General features: G+C 49.2%; 1 protein-coding gene across 1 annotated transcript in view; it reads right to left on the bottom strand.

The window, feature by feature from the left end:
* SCARA5 (scavenger receptor class A member 5) overlaps positions 1 to 15,984 on the bottom strand; it is a 103,635-nt gene that overhangs the window by 37,322 nt on the left and 50,329 nt on the right. Inside the window, exons 4-5 of the mRNA XM_081904170.1 lie at positions 7,425 to 8,099; positions 2,370 to 2,450 (exon numbers count right to left, since the gene is read on the bottom strand). Of these exons, the coding sequence (XP_081760296.1) occupies positions 2,370 to 2,450; positions 7,425 to 8,099 (756 nt within the window). The remainder of the gene's footprint in view (positions 1 to 2,369; positions 2,451 to 7,424; positions 8,100 to 15,984) is intronic.

Below are 15,984 nucleotides of genomic sequence, written 5' to 3' on the forward strand. Positions count from 1 at the left end.
CCCCCTCCCAGGCAATGGGGTGCCCCCAGGAAATCTAAATCTATCCCAGGCCATTTCTCCCATAACTCCGCTGTGCCAGAAATCTCAGGCAATTACAGGTGGTTAATGGTGGCACTCTGTCCTCCAGCCAAGAGCTTTCAGAGAGCACATAACATAAGCTTCCACTTAGCTAGAAAATCGTGTTTTCCTTCAGGGCTTTAATTGAATTTCCCTTCTACAAACAGCGGTTTCAGTGAAGGAGGTGGGGGGGGGAAGGGAGTTTCTTGAAACTTTAAGCGGCTCACTCCAAACCCACAAAACAGATCAGAAGACCCTGAAAAATACTGGCGCTTGCGAGCGACCATGCACCCCCTTTTCCATGCGCCAAGGTTTCCTTCCAGAGAGGGAGCCCCCCAGAGAGATAGCTGCCCCAACACAAGTCTTTTAAGCCGAGAGGAGAGATCTGCCTCTCCACTGCTAAGGCTAACCCTTTGCTTCCTGCCTTGGAGCCATCTGGTTAGTGGTTAGTGACGCAGTGCCAGGGTAAACTCAAGACCTTCCGCAAGCAAAGGGAGAAGGCAGCGAAGAAGAAAGCTTTCTTGTTTGTTTGAATGGAACCACGGAGGGCGACTGGCCTGCGATCAGACGGAAAGGATAAGAGCTGTTCCTGTTAGGGCGAAACTGAAGCCTGCATTAAGAGCAGGAGAGTGTAAAGGCAGTCCAGCAGGATCAGGCCAGTGGTTGTCCATCTAATCTAGCATCCTGCACTCACAGCGGCTGACCAGAAACCCGCAAGCAGAATTTTGCAGCCAAAATAGACTCTCCTTCAGGGTCCTTTCAGAGAGAACCTTTTGAGCACTTATGGCTGATGCTTGTTCCGATGTGCTGGCCGGTGGGTTCTGTAGCCCCAAACATCTGCAGGGCACCAAGTTGGGAAAGGCTGACCTAGACCATAACAATTTATAATAATAATAATTTATTATTTATACCCCGCCCATCTCGCTGGGTTTCCCCAGCCACTCTGGGCGGCTTCCAACAAAACACTAAAATACAATAACCTATTAAACATTAAAAGCTTCCCTAAACAGGGCTGCCTTCAGATGTCTCCTAAAAGTTTGGTAGTTGTTTTTCTCTTTGACATCTGATGGGAGGGCGTTCCACAGGGCGGGTGCCACCACCGAGAAGGCCTTCTGCCTGGTTCCCTGCAACTTGGCTTCTCGCAGGGAGGGAACCGCCAGAAGGCCCTCGGAGCTGGACCTCAGTGTCTGGGCAGAACGACAGAGGTGAAGACGCTCCTTCATGTATACTGGACTGAGGCCATTTAGGGCTTTCAAGGTCAGCACCAACACTTTGAATTGTGCCCAGAAACGTACTGGGAGGCCAATGCTATCAACGTCCTTCCAAAGTTTCAGGCGGAATCACCTTGCCTGTCAACTCCTACCTGAGATCTTTTGAACAAGGACATTGAAAGAGCCTGCAGGATCAGGTCTGTGGCTCAGCAAGTGTTCCTACAGTGGCCAATCAAATGCCTATAGGAAACCGCAAGCAGGATATGAGCTCAAGAGCCTCCAGGAGTTTCCAGCCACTGGTATCCAGTGGAGGCAGAGCAGGCTAGTTGTCATCGATAGTCTTCTCCTCTAGGATGTCCAAAGAAAATGCCTGGAATTGGGACATTTAGTATACACAAAGCTGTGGCAAACAAAGCACCTCGTATTTACAGGACCGTCTCTCCTGGCATGCCCCACAGAGGACCTTAAGGTCCATGAATAACCATAGTTTACAGGTCCCGGGCCCTAAGGAAGTCAGACTATCCTCCACCAGGGCCAGGGCCTTCTCCGTGATGGCTCCAACCTGGTGGAATGCTCTGTCCCATGAGACCAGGGCCCTGCAGGATTTAACCTCCTTCCGCAGGGCCTGTAAGACAGAGCTATTCCGCCTTGCTTTCAATTTGAATTTAGCCTGATCTTTTATTTCCCTTCTCTTTCCTCCCCTTTTATGAAGATCACCTGCTCTGAGACCCCACAACTTATTCTTCCCTGGCCTCCTTGCTGGCCCAAGTAGGACTAACTTAGCCAGCTAGCCCTGGTGATCATCTAATGTTTATTGGATGGATTTCCCCCCATAAATTGATTTTTGAATTCTGAATTTATTGCTATTCACATTTTATACTGTATTTTATGCTGTTTTTTGTGTGGTATCAATTAAGTGTTTTAAATTTGTTCTTAGCCGCCCTGAGCCCGGTTTTCTGAACCGGGGAAGGCGGGGTATAAATAAAATATTATTATTATTAGGTGAGTCAGAAGGAGTTCAATCTGCACTTGAGCTCTGTTCTCCTGCCCCTTCAGTGCACCAAGTCAGGACACACACTGGTGGGTCACATGATGCCTTACCTTGCAGGCCAGGTAAACCAGGAGGACCGGGCTCTCCTTCCATCCCTTCGTTTCCTTGATCCCCTTTCGGTCCAGGTGGCCCTAAAATGGAGAGACAGAAGGGCGATGAGCCCTGGTTTCATTTCAGGTTACAGACTCCCCTAACCCATAAATAGTACCTCGGGTTAAGAACTTTGCTTCAGGATGAGAACAGAAATTGCGTTGTGGTGGCGTGGCAGCAGCAGGAGGCCCCATTAGCTAAAGTGGTGCTTCAGGTTAAGAACAGTTTCAGGTTAAGAACGGACCTCTGGAACGAATTAAGTTCTTAACCTGAGGCACCATTGTACCACAATTCACCACATAATCACCACATTTTTAATGCCTGTTTTTATTTCCAAAAAATGGGGTGCGATGGTTATGCAGTGGCGGCGATCATGCAGTGAATTACGGTAGTAGTATGTACATGTGTACATAAACACATGCTCATTTTCAGTAACGTCTTGTTCCGGGCACCAGTTTACCCACAAGATCGCCTTGCCCCATAAGTGCCTGCTCAACCACTTAGATGGATGGAATTGGCTCGTTTACAGGGGGCACATGCCCACCCCATATTTGTAAGATTCGATCATTTACCATGGCGGCAGCAGCAGTAGTAGTAGTAGTAGTAGCAGTAATAATAATAATAATAATAATAATAATAATAATAATAATATGGAAGCCACTATGGGCGGCTTCCCAAAGAAATATTAAAAATACAATAAAACATCAGACATTAAAAGCTTCCCTAAACAGGGCTGCCTACAAATGTCTTCTAAAAGTCAGATAGTTTTCAGATAGTTTCCTTGACAGATAGTTTCCTTGACATCTGATGGGAGGGTGTTCCACAGGGCGGGAGCCACTACTGAGAAGGCCCTCTGCCTGGTTCCCTGTAACCTCACTTCTCACAGGGAGGGAACCGCCAGAAGGCCCTCGGCACTGGACCTCATTGTCCGGGCTGAACAATGGGGGTGGAGACGCTCCTTCAGGGATACACCTTTGAACTTTTGATAGTGCCCTTCGTCATAAGATCTCAGAGCGATTCACAGATGGCTGGATCCAGGGTGTCCCAAGCGGAAAAGGCTTCCAGTTCACAGAACCGCAAGCCATTCCCTCTGTGCACAAGCTTCTGGGTGATGCTGGTCCAATTCCCCCATCCGTCCCCACAACGAACCCCAAAATGCAAGCGAGAGGCCTTCCCATTTAGTGCACTGACTCCATCTGCTAAAGTAAATCTCCGGCAACCCTTTGTGGTGAAGCCAATCCCGATATTACAAATCCAGAGGGTTGGGCACAACATCCAAAAGGAAAGCTCCTGGATTGACGGAGCACATGAGTTTCCACCAGATGGGAAAATGCGGTGCCAATGGCTCCCATCCCACCCCACTTAGACTGCCTGGGATGGCAGATTTTGCGGCTTGAGTTTATGGGACAGGTCCAAATACCAACAGTGAAAATCTCTACTAAGCCTTTGCCTGAAGTGACACCTCAGACCACCTCGCTCTTTCTCCCTGATCATTCAGAAATCATTTAAAGGTTTGCGGATGGTGCACAATGCATATCACCTACGAGGTCGCCTTATCCTCATATATAAAGCGGGTGGCGCTGTGGTCTAAACCACTGAGCCTCTTGGGCTTGCCACTCAGAAGGGCGGTGGTTCGAATCCCCACAACGGGGTGAGCTCCCGTTGCTCGGTCCCAGTTCCTGCCAACCTAGCAGTTTGAAAGCACACCAGTGCAAGTAGATAAATAGGTACCGCTATGGCGGGAAGGTAAACGGCATTTCTGTGCGCTCTGGTTTCCATCACAGTGTCCCGTTGCATCAGAAGCAGTTTAGTCCTGCTGGCCACATGACCCAGAAAACTGTCTGCGGACAATCGCTGGCTCCCTCGGCCTGAAAGCGAGATGAGCACCGCAACTTTATACAGTGATACCTCTGGTTGCGGACGGGATCCATTCTGGAGCTCCGGTCGGATCCCGAGGTTTCCACAATCAGAGGTGCCTGTTCTGTGCACACAAGCAACATGATAGAGCCCTACTGTGCATGTGCGTGCGTCAAAACACGGAAATATACTTCCGGGTTTGCCGCGTGGGTATCCTGAAGGATACTTAACAAGAGGGGCATGTAAGTAGAGGTACCATTGTATTCACCTCTGACTGGACTTAACTGCACAGGGGACCTTTACCTTTTGTGGTGCTGTGGTCTAAACCACTGAGCCTAGGGCTTGCTGATTGGAAGGTCAGCGGTTCGAATCCCCACCATGGGGTGAACTCCCGTTGCTCGGTCCCAGCTCCTGCCAACCTACGGTAGCAGTTCGAAAGCAAGTCAAAGTGCAAGTAGATAAATAGGTACTGCTCCGGCGGGAAGGTAAACGGCATTTCTGTGTGCTGCTCTGGTTTCGCCAGAAGCGGTTTAGTCATGCTGGCCACATGACCCGGAAAAACTGCGGACAAACGTCGGCTCCCTCGGCCAGTAAAGCAAGATGAGCGCCACAACCCCAGAGTCGTTTGCGACAGGACTTAACGGTCAGGGGTCCCTTTGCTTTTACTTTTACCTTACCCTCATATATGCCCACTTGATCAGCGGAACTAGGACTGTTACAGATGCCAAATAATACCTGTTCTGCATTTGTAGGAATTCAATTTTTTAGCTCCTTCAACCATTCCTTATCAGGCTTGGTTTCCAGGTCCTTTCATCTTTACCAGGTCCTGTACATTTCCCAGCTTGTCAATATCTGTGATGGCCTGGGATTCCGATTCTGAGAGTGAACCGGAGGAATCCCAGCTGGCACAGGAGTCCCCGCCTCCAGGGCCGGCTGAACTGGGGCAGGGCCTTGATTCCGAGGAGCCTGCACCTGGGCCGGATCCTCAGGAGCAGGCACCAGGTGAACCCATTCTGGCCCCAGAGGTGGTTGAGGACTCAGTGCCTACAGGTGAGTCTCCCCCTGGGCCCAGTAACCCTTCAGCCTCTCGTGAACTGCAGAGGCTTAGGGCAGAGAGGCGAAGGGAACTGGTTTCTCCCAGGAGGAGTGCTCGCCTTAAGGCTAGGGGAGGCGGGTCTCCTGGGGGCTGGGACCGCCCCTGGCCTCAGAGAAGATAAAGGCCAGTCAGCCCGGTCCCAGGTTGCGGGAGCAACGTCGTCATTGAAGAGCTGTTTCGGCCAGCATCCAGTCCTGTTCCTCCAGTGTTCCTGTTCCCCGCCCGGCTTCCTGCTTCTGATCTTTGAGTGTTCCTGTCCCCGCCCGGCTCCCTGCTTCGGACCTCGCCTTGCACCTTGTGGACTAATTCCAGGCTAGTGACTCAGGACTGAACTTTGACTACGGTAACAGTAACCTTTCCCCTGGGACCAGCACAATATCCTTCTTAAATGGCGGTGCCCAGAACTGGACACAGGACTCCAGATGTGGCCTGACCAAGGCAGAATAGAGTGGGACTATGACTTCCCTTGATCTGGATCCTAGACCTCAGTTGATGCAGCCTAGAATAGTGCTAGCCTTTTCTTTTGCTCCTGCATCACCCTGTTGATTCATGTTCAGCTTGTGGTTCACCAAGACCTCTAGATCCTTTTCACATGTACTACCGACAAGTCAGGTGTCCACCGTCTTATACTTGTACATCTGGTTCTTTCTTCTTATGGGTAGAAGCTGACACTTGCCCCTACTGAATTTCATTCTGTTAGTTTTGGCCTAATTCTGCAATCTGTTAATGTCATCCGGAATCCTGATTCTAGCTCCTGAGTTATTAGCTGCCCCTCCCAATCTATTACCATCAATTACATATTATCATTATTGGTTAAATTTGTATACCACCCTTCATCCATAGGGTGGTTTGCCGCATAAAAATACAAGATGAAAACATGACCTTTAAAGCCCTAAATAGCCTCGGTCCAGTATACCTGAAAGAGCATCTCCACCTCCATCGTTCTACCTGGACACTGAGGTCCAGCGCTGAGGGCCTTCTGACGGTTCCCTCCCTGCGAGAAGTGAGGTTACAGGGAACTAGGCAGAGGGCGTTCTCAGTAGTGGCACCCACCCTGTGGAACGCCGTCAAAGAGAACAACTACCAGACTTTTAGAAGACATCTGAAGGCTGTTCAGGGAAGTTTTTAATGTTTGATGTATTACGGTATTTTAATATTTTGTTGGAAGCCGCCCAGAGTGGCTGGGGAAGCGCCACAATGTTACCGTATTTTTTGCTCCATAAGGTGTACCGGACCATAAGGTGCACCTAGTTTTTAGGGGGGGGGGGAATCAAGAAAAAAAATCTTCTTGCTCTCCCGGCTTCAGCAAAAGGAACCTGAAGCCTTTGGAGCACAGCGCGAGTTCACGCTGTGCTCCAAAGGCTTCAGGCGGCTATCCCTGAAGCCTGGAGAGCGAGAAGGGACGTTGCGCACCGACCCCTCTCGCTCTCGAGGCTTCAGCGAAAGCAACGGGAAGCCTCCGGAGCGCGGAGGGAGCGCTCCCTCTGCGCTTTGGAGGCTTCGCGTTGCTATTGCTGAAGCCAAGGAGCCTGCATTCGCTCCATAGGATGCACACACATTTCCCCTCAATTTTTGGAGGGGAAAAAGTGTGTCCTATAGAGCAAAAAATACGGTAATTTATATGGGACGAGAGAGGGCTGATTCTGGTGTGCTATTTAATTTGGCCGTGCATCGCCCTGCACCTGCAGCTCATTAAACATGTGAGAACGAGTCAGCAAGCTTGTGAGAATGACTCAGCACAATATACAGTATAAATGTTCATGTGTTTGAGGCAAGCTTCAGAGCATTGTTTACATGCTGCAAGGAGACTGCATCTACAAGTGTGTAAAAGTGTATTATACTGTCAGTAAATCAACTGACTCTTCCTAGAATGGTTTGGTGTTGCTTTGTTCTTTTGGCACACTCTGCTGGCATTGCGATGGGCACTCTGAACATGCCCCAACATAAAACACATAATAGAAGCAAACCAAACCAATAACCTCCCCCACCCTCTATTTTGTTCCCTGCAAATTTGTTGAGCATCCCCCTGTGAGATTAGCGGCCTTTCCCGCTCCACCCCTACCTCGTATGACCGAGATGTCCCTCAGGGCGATGGAGTGCTCCCAGTCCTTGAGTCGCAGGTCCTCGGTCACGTTGTTGAGGATGGCCAACTCGTGCTTGAGCTGCTGCTCCATGGCGATGTGGACGAGGCGCATCTGGCGGGCGTCCTCGCTGGCGTTGCTGATCAGGACCTGCAGGTCCTGGATGCGGGTGTGGTGGATGCCCACGTCGTAGGACAGGGTCCGGTTCATGCTGCCCACCTCCCCGCCCACCATGGTCAGCTGGTCGCTCAAGCCCTCCACCCGGGATGCCAGCTGCGTCAGCAAGCCCTCGTGGTGCCTCAGGAGGAGACGGCTGCTGTTCCCCTCCACGGAGACCTTGTAGATCTCCATCTGTGCCAAGTCGCTCTGCTGGTTCAAAGCCTCCCGTAGGCTGGAGACCGCCCGGTCTGTCTGATCCGCTTGGGACCGCAGGCTCCTGAGGGCCCCTTCCAGCTTCTGAAGGGAGCTGGTCATCAGCAGGAGAGAGTCGGAGTGGTTCTGGAGAAGGTCCTGGAGGCGCCAGATGTGGTCCAGGAAGTCGCCTTTGAATGGTTGCTGCAGGACCTTCAGCTGGAGGTCCCGGAAGCTTTCGTTTAACCGGTTGACGTTCCCCGTTAGCGCCTTCAGGTCTTCTGGAGAGCTCTGAGGCCTGGAAACTGGGGAGAGAAGAAGGAGGCATCTCAAGGCACAGAGGAAACCATAGATCCCTCAGGACATGTCTCCTTGTACATGGGGCAGTGGCAGAGGCTCCAATACCTTGGCCACCTCACGAGAAGAGAAGACTCCCTGGAAAAGACCCTGATGTTGGGAAAGATGGAGGGCACAAGGAGAAGGGGACGACAGAGGACGAGATGGTGGGACAGTGTTCTCAAAGCAACCAGCATGAGTTTGACCAAACTGCGGGGGGCAGTGGAAGACAGGAGTGCCTGGTGTGCTCTGGTCCATGGGGTTACGAAGAGTTGGACATGACTAAACAACAATAAGTTTTTAGAGGAGGAAAACACGAAAAAAATATTCTGAATCGAATGTTGTACTAAACTATTTAAAGCAGCAAAGCAGGTCCACTTTGCTGTTTTAAAGTGAGCCACGGAGGAGGGACGGATGGGAGCCATGGTTCCCCTTCCTTCCCTCCTCCGTGGCTCACTTTAAAGCAGCAAAGAGGACAGGAGCCTCTTACACGTCCGTCCTCCGCGCAGCATTCACTTCATAAGACACACAGACATTTCCCCTTACTTTTTAGGAGGGAAAAAGTGTGTCTTATGGAGCGAAAAATACGGTAAATGTTGGAAGATTCAGGACTGATAAAAGAAAATCCTTCTTCCTGCAGCATGTGGGTAAACTATGGAACTCCCTGCCACAGGAAGCAGTAATGAGACCAACTTGGACGGCTTTAAAAGAGGATGAGACAAATTCATGGAGGACAAGGCTATCTGTGATTATGAATGACACCAATTGTCAGTTATTTCATTTCATTTAGTGTCTGCTATTTATTTATGCAAAAATCCATATCCCGCCCCCCTGGTATCTCCATGCCAGTTGGGATGGCCAACTGCAATGAAAACCCACTATAAAATTGATTTTTTTATGGCAGTGTTTCATTGTTTTCACATTGCATTGTTGAGTACCTCTTGCAGAGTTCTAAACATTCATCGGTTTAGAAATGGTTTCAGCTAAAATAAAACCGTTTACGAGGCATGCATCTATGAATTCATCTCAAGCCTAACTTTCTAGCAGAGTTTGGGGACGGTCTCTTTGCTTCCCAAGTTCTGACTCTCTGGGGGTGTGAAGGAAAGATCACAGAAGGCTGGAAGCTCCTTGGGGTTTTTGTTGCCCAGCTGTTTAAAAATGTCCAGATCCTTGAAGAAGGCCAAAAGGACCAGGTTGCACTGTCTGTCCTGCCCGCCTCCTCCTTTTAATTGCTTAATAATCAGGTTTGCTTTCTGGATTGGCAATTTGGAGCCTGGACTGGACTCTCTGCACTGTAATTGACTCCAGCTGAGGTTTGTGGGCATCCTGGAGTGGGAAGCTGGCAAGATCCCTGGAGCTGCCAATCATTGACCCTGGCAAAGAAGCTGAGATTAAAGGGCAAGCGAATTTTAAGAGATGATCCCAAAAAGGGATACACCAAACCCTTTTAAACCCAAAGTCTAGAGAAGGGGAAGGAATAAGATTCAGTCCACCTTGAGAGGCAAACCTTCTTAATCAACACATTTGAATGCAATGAGAGAAGCAGAGCACAGCTCTCCTTTGAAATTTGCACTTCTCCGAATTTTGCAATGCAGTTCTCCTGAACTTTGCATCTTAGACAAAATTGCATATTGTTATGAATTTTGGGGCGGAGGAGGGGTTGAGTCTGGGTCCCTTTCAAACCCACAATCTTGTTTCTGTGAGAGTAGAATGCATAAGCAGAATCCTGCCAAATCAGCTGCTTTGTCGAGGTAATAACTTTGGCTGGCTAGACAAGAACCATGGACATATCCAAAGAGGTTGCTCTGTTGCCGTGGAGACAAGTGGGTGGGCCTTTTCCTACCTCAGCTGGCTTGAGGGGACAAGAAAAATGAGAACCTGGGGAAAACCAAAACAGATGGATCACCCATCCCTAATCAAAACATTGCACAAAATTGTGTTTATTAGGAGAACATAAGAGCCTGCTTACGGAGGAGACTCTTGAGAGTCCCATGGACTGCAAGAAGATCAAACCTCTCCATTCTGAAGGAAATCAGCCCTGAGTGCTCACTGGAAGGACAGATCCTGAAGCTGAGGCTCCAAGACTTTGCCCACCTCATGAGAAGAGAAGACTCCCTGGAAAAGACCCTGATGTTGGGGAAGATGGAGGGAACAATGAGAAGGGATGACAGAGGACGAGATGGTTGGATAGTGTTCTTGAAGCTACCAGCATGAGTTTGACCAAACAGTGGGAGGCAGTGGAAGACAGGAGTGCCTGGCGTGCTCTGGTCCAGGGGGTCACGAAGAGTCGGACACGGCTAAACGACTAAACAGCAACAACAACAAATAAATGGATACACTGCAAAAATGTGTAGAAATGAATCGGGGGGTGGGGAATGAGACATGGAGAGAATTATTGACCACTATCACATGTTCCTCCTCTACAAACTTTTCCAGAGGCACCAGAGCCTACTAACCTCTTGACCCAGCTCAAAGACCAGCTCAAATCTGGAACTGCAAACATGGAAGGCTTCATCTTACAAGCAGTGAGTGCCAAACCAGAGACAGATATAAGCATATAAGCCAGGGGGCATCTCCTGGCCTTCAGAGAAGCCGCAGAATTGACTCTTCATTCCAGAAGGATGTTTTCAGAGAACTGAGCACAAATGATATGAGGGCAGGCAGAAGGAACTGGGAATGTTTAGTCTAGGGCAAGAAAGTATTGAGTATTTTAAATATTTAAAAGTATGTCGGGGGGAAAGGGAGAACAGTTTAGTCAACCCATCAAAAGCAGGAGACGAAAAACACTTGTTTAAAGTGGAGAGAGGTGGAAACAAGGTTTTGCAAAGGATCCTAGGAGCTGCTTCTTAAGAATGGTAGAGTTAGGATCCAAGAGTCATCTAGTCCAACCCCACTCCTAGCAACTGGTATTTAGAGGAATACTGCTTCTGGCTGTGAAAGCAGGACACAGTCATCATGGCTAATAGCCACTGATTCTCCACTAATTTCCCATGGCTGTTAGTGGAAAGGAGGAAGCAATTTGGACTTTACTTATTTATTTCATACAATTTATGTAGCGCTTAAGGTCCGTATAGTTAAAGCTCTGGTTTTCCCAGTAGCGATGTATGGAAGTGAGAGCTGGACCATCAAGAAGGCTGATCGCCGAAGAATTGATGCTTTTGAATTCTGGTGCTGGAGGAGACTCTTGAGAGTCCCATGGACTGCGAGAAGATCAGACCTCTCCATTCTGAAGGAAATCAGCCCTGAGTGCTCACTGGAAGGACAGATCCTGAAGCTGAGGCTCCAATACTTTGGCCACCTCATGAGAAGAGAAGACTCCCTGGAAAAGACCCTGATGCTGGGAAAGATGGAGGGCGCAAGGAGGAGGGGAAGACAGAGGACGAGATGGTGGGACAGTGTTCTCGAAGCTACCAGCTTGAGTTTGCCTGAAGTGCGGGAGGCAGTGGAAGACAGGAGTGCCTGGTATGCTCTGGTCCAGGGGGTCACGAAGAGGCGGACATGACTAAACGACTAAACAACAACAGCAGCAACAACGATGTAGCGCTTGATTGCAGAAAAGAGGTTTCTGCCTCAGCAAATGAGATGTCTACAGCTGCCCCACTAGACAAGACCACATCTGTTTCTGGTGCCCAGTTTGAGAGGTCACACCCAGAGGCTATGAGCTCTTTCAGTTTACATATTTATACCTTGCTTTCTTCCCTTGCCCCACGCACAAACAATTTTTAGACTAAAGTGGCTTGCAAAGGATAAATGTAGGTGCGAGCACACAAGACGGGAGTGCAGAAATGAAAACAGGAAAGGAGAAATTGAACGGTTCACCGGACAAGCAAAAACCGGACGTTCAAAAATAGGTAGCAAAAAACTGCGTGAGGGCCACCTTTTACGAAAAGAACAGCAACTGAACCACAATCCTTTCAGTTGTGGTCCCAAGAGCAAACATTTTGCACAAGACTGTTTGTGTCTGCGAGGCTACATTATGAAAACTCGCTTCCTTATTGGAAACAGGGGTGTTGGGACACAAAGATGGGGAAAGGAAGACAACAGAGGACAAGAACTTTAAAAAAAAGAATGGGAACATTTTCTAATGTACTCAGAAGACCATTGTAAGCAGATGAAAACATTATCAGGATTTTAATCTCACTTGTAAGGTAGCAAAAGGCTAAGGATAACTCAGATGGACCAAAAAATCGGATAATGGATTGATATGCAGTTGTAAATGTTGACATAGGTAACAAAGGTAAAGGTAAAGGACCCCTGGATGGTTAAGTCCAGTCAAAGACAACTATGGCGTTGCATCGCTCATCTCGCTTTTAGGCCAAGGTGACCGGTGTTTGTCTGCAGACAGTTTTGTGGGTTGTGTGGCCAGCATGGCTAAACCGCTTCTGGTGCAACAGGACACCATGACAGAAACCAGAGTGCATGGAAACACCGTTTACCTTCCCACCACAGTGGTACCTACTTATCTGCTTGCACCAGCGTGCTTTCAAACTGCTAGGTAGGCAGGAGCAGGGACTGAGCAACGGGAGCTCACCCCGCCCCGGGGATTCAAACTGCCGACCTTCTGATCAGCAAGTCCAAGAGACTCAGTGGTTTAGACCACAGTGCAACCCGCATCCCTATGTTGACATAAGAACCCATGGAGGGGATGGGGGGCGGAAGTCTGGAGATTCAGAGAAATCTCTTTACAGTCATACCTCGTGTTGCGTTTGCTTCATGATACGTTTTTTCAGGTTGCGTCCTGCGGTGACCCGGAAGTACTGGAAAGGGTTACTTCCGGGTTTCACCGCTCGCGCATGTGCAGACGTGCAAAATGACTTCATGCGCGTGCGCAGACGTGGCGAATCGCGACCAGCGCAGGCACGGGTTGCGTTCTGCTCATGTTGTGAACGGGACTCCGGAACGGATCCCTTTCACAACCAGAGGTACCACTGTATATAGTTTTGCAATTCTCTCTGAGATAAACTTGCAATTGTAAAATCAAATAAAAATGATTTCAAAGAGGAAAAGGAAGACAGGCCATATTCAGCTGGGGGCTCCCGAATGTCAAGGTTTCAACCTATGTGGTTGCTGCTTCTCTGAGGGCCCCCCCCCTACTGGGAGGGACTGATGCGGTTGCTAGGCAACCCCTGTTGTGTGTTCCACAGCTGGCCAGGACCGGAGCAGCAACGTGGGAGGGAGGGAGGTTGAAAGGATACGCACAGGCCAAAAACATGGGTGGAGCACCCCGTTCTTTGTGGGCTCCAGAACTGGCTGCAAGTTGAGACCTGTGGTGTAAACATGACTTTGGCCTTGCCGGTCCAACTAACACCCCTTCCAAAACAAAAAACAGAAAACCCTACCACTAAGCCATGCTCTCTACGCACAGCAAAGAAAAAAATCAAATGCAGAAGGAATGCAGTAATACAAGCCCGTTTTTCTTTTCACTTCTAGGGGGTTAAAAATGTTCTGCAAGGCTGGGGCAATGCAGTATGAGAGCCAGACCCAAGCAAATAATAATAAAATAGTCATTATTGGGGGGGGGGGAATATTCCTAGTATCCACCTGGCCCCGAGCCCCTGGTGATGCAACTGCTTGTTTATAGTGGGGGGAATAGGAGAGGATATTAATGGAGCACATTTGGTACAAATTAGAGCACAGAGCGCAGCCGGCAAGCTTTCAGGTTGCGCTAAGCAGGCTAGGCTGTGGGATTTGAAGAGCTGGTCGCTAATTGGAGGTGGAACCGCAGGGGGATTTTGGGGAAAAGAGGATATGGAGATGGGATTACGTTCTCCGTGGAGCGAAAACAGCTCTGGCTGCTTAAACTGGCCCGGTTTTCTCATGGTGCTCTGGCTCTTGCTGCTGGGTGCGATTTTTCGGCAGGGAGAGGCAGTTGCCACAACCAGGAGGGTTATTTATTATTTGAAAATCCTTCTCTGGTGGAGACATTCTCCTGCACAAGCTGCACTGAAAGAAGCAGGAGCTGACCCTCTCCGAACCACTATTCCCCGGGAAGAGGGGCCGGCTGTTAAAGACCTACATTGGCTCCCAGTATGTTTCCAGACACAATTCAAAGTGTTGGTGCTGACCTTGAAAGCCCTAAGCGGGGGTGGAGACGCTCCTTCAGGTATACTGGACCGAGGCTGTTTAGGGCTTTAAAGGTCAGCACCAACACTTTGAACACCGGTCTTGAAAGACCTACATTGGCTCCCAGTACGTTTCCAAGCACAATTCAAAGTGTTGGTGCTGACCTTGAAAGCCCTAAATGGCCTCAGTATACCTGAAGGAGCGTCTCCACCCCCATCATTCTGCCCGGACGCTGAGGTCCAGCTCCGAGGGCCTTCTGGAGGTTCCCTCCCTGAAAGAAGCCAAGTTACAGGGAACCAGGCAGAGGGCCTTCTCGGTAGTGGCACCAGCCCTGTGGAACGCCCTCCCACCAGATGTCAAGGAAATAAACAACTATCTGACTTTTAGGAGACATCTGAAGGCAGTCCTGCTTAGAGAAGTTTTTAATGTCTGATGTTTTATTCTGTTTTTAATCTATTGGGAGCAACCCAGAGTGGCTGGGGAAACTTAGCCAGATGTGAGGTGTATGTATGTATGTATAAATAAATATTATTATTATTATTATTGTTGTTGTTGTTGTTGTTGTTATTACACTGGGAACCACAGGAGGCGAGATGTGTTCTTGTGCTTGGATTCTACTTGTGGGTTTCCCACAAGCATCAGGCAGTGTGAGAACAGGATGCTGGAGTAGATGGGTCATGGGCCTGATCCACCAGGCTCTTCTTCTGCTCTTGTTAGAGGGCAGCAGTTGTGCTCAGATCCTTCTTGTGAGCTTCCCTTGAGGGCACTTTGGCCATGCTGCCTTGACCCAGCTGCAGGGCTCTTCTTGCATCCCCCTGTCATTATCCCGCTTAACATTTGACTAAAAACATGAGATCGCCTTCTAGTTCCACGCAGCGTTTCTTCCTGAGCTCTTCCAGGGCAAGGAGCCCCAGCTTTGCAAGAAAGGGAGGGCAAGGGGGAAAGTGTTGCACGCTCTGCAAGATCTCCACGTGGCTGGTCCTTGCACAGCCACCAGTCACATCTCATCTCTTTGTGCTGCCATCGCATCTGCAGGAGGCCAAAGCAAGGATGCGTTTCTCTGAGGTTTCTCCGGGTCTCAAGGCAGGGCACAGGCAGCCAGACGGAGCTTTTGAAGAAACAAAAACATCTCTCCAATTGCATTTTTTTAAAAAATAAAATAAAAAATTAAGAAGTTCTATCTTTGAGCCTGCAAACACAGCATGTCAATTGTTTCACAATTTCCACACTTCCTGGCGCAGAGCTACAGGGCTGGAAGAATTTTGGGTGGTTTAGCTGACAGAGTGTTTGCTGGGACAGGACCAGAAAGGAGACAAGCATAAAAAAAGAAAACAAAAAAAGGGAATAAAGTCTATTTGTAGAGGCACATAAAGTAGATTTCTGGCTCCAGACAAGTTAGTGGAACCTATTTGATAATGGGACCCCCACTTGCAGTAACAGAGCTGGTTCATTTCCTGGTTCAGACATGCGGCAATCATTGCACCTCTGGGATCTGGATTCGGGATAAAAAGATGGGTGGAAAGGTTTCTCTGAAAAGCTCGGAGTTGCTTTCCTTTGATCAGAGGGCTTCTGCTTAAGGAAGGAGAGCATGTGCAGAGTTATTCTCACCAGCAAGAAAGGCTGAAACATTTGGGACCTTGCTGTGGGTTAAACCACAGAGCCTAGGACTTGCCGATCAGAAGGTCAGCGGTTCAAATCCCCACGATGGGGTGAGCTCCCGTTGCTCGGCCCCTGCTCCTGCCAACGTAGTAGTTTGAAAGCACGTCAAAGTGCAAGTAGATAAATAGGTAC

The sequence above is a fragment of the Podarcis melisellensis genome (assembly GCF_964234715.1).
Source record: "Podarcis melisellensis genome assembly, chromosome: 3".
In the NCBI taxonomy this organism is placed as follows: Eukaryota; Metazoa; Chordata; class Lepidosauria; order Squamata; family Lacertidae; genus Podarcis; species Podarcis melisellensis.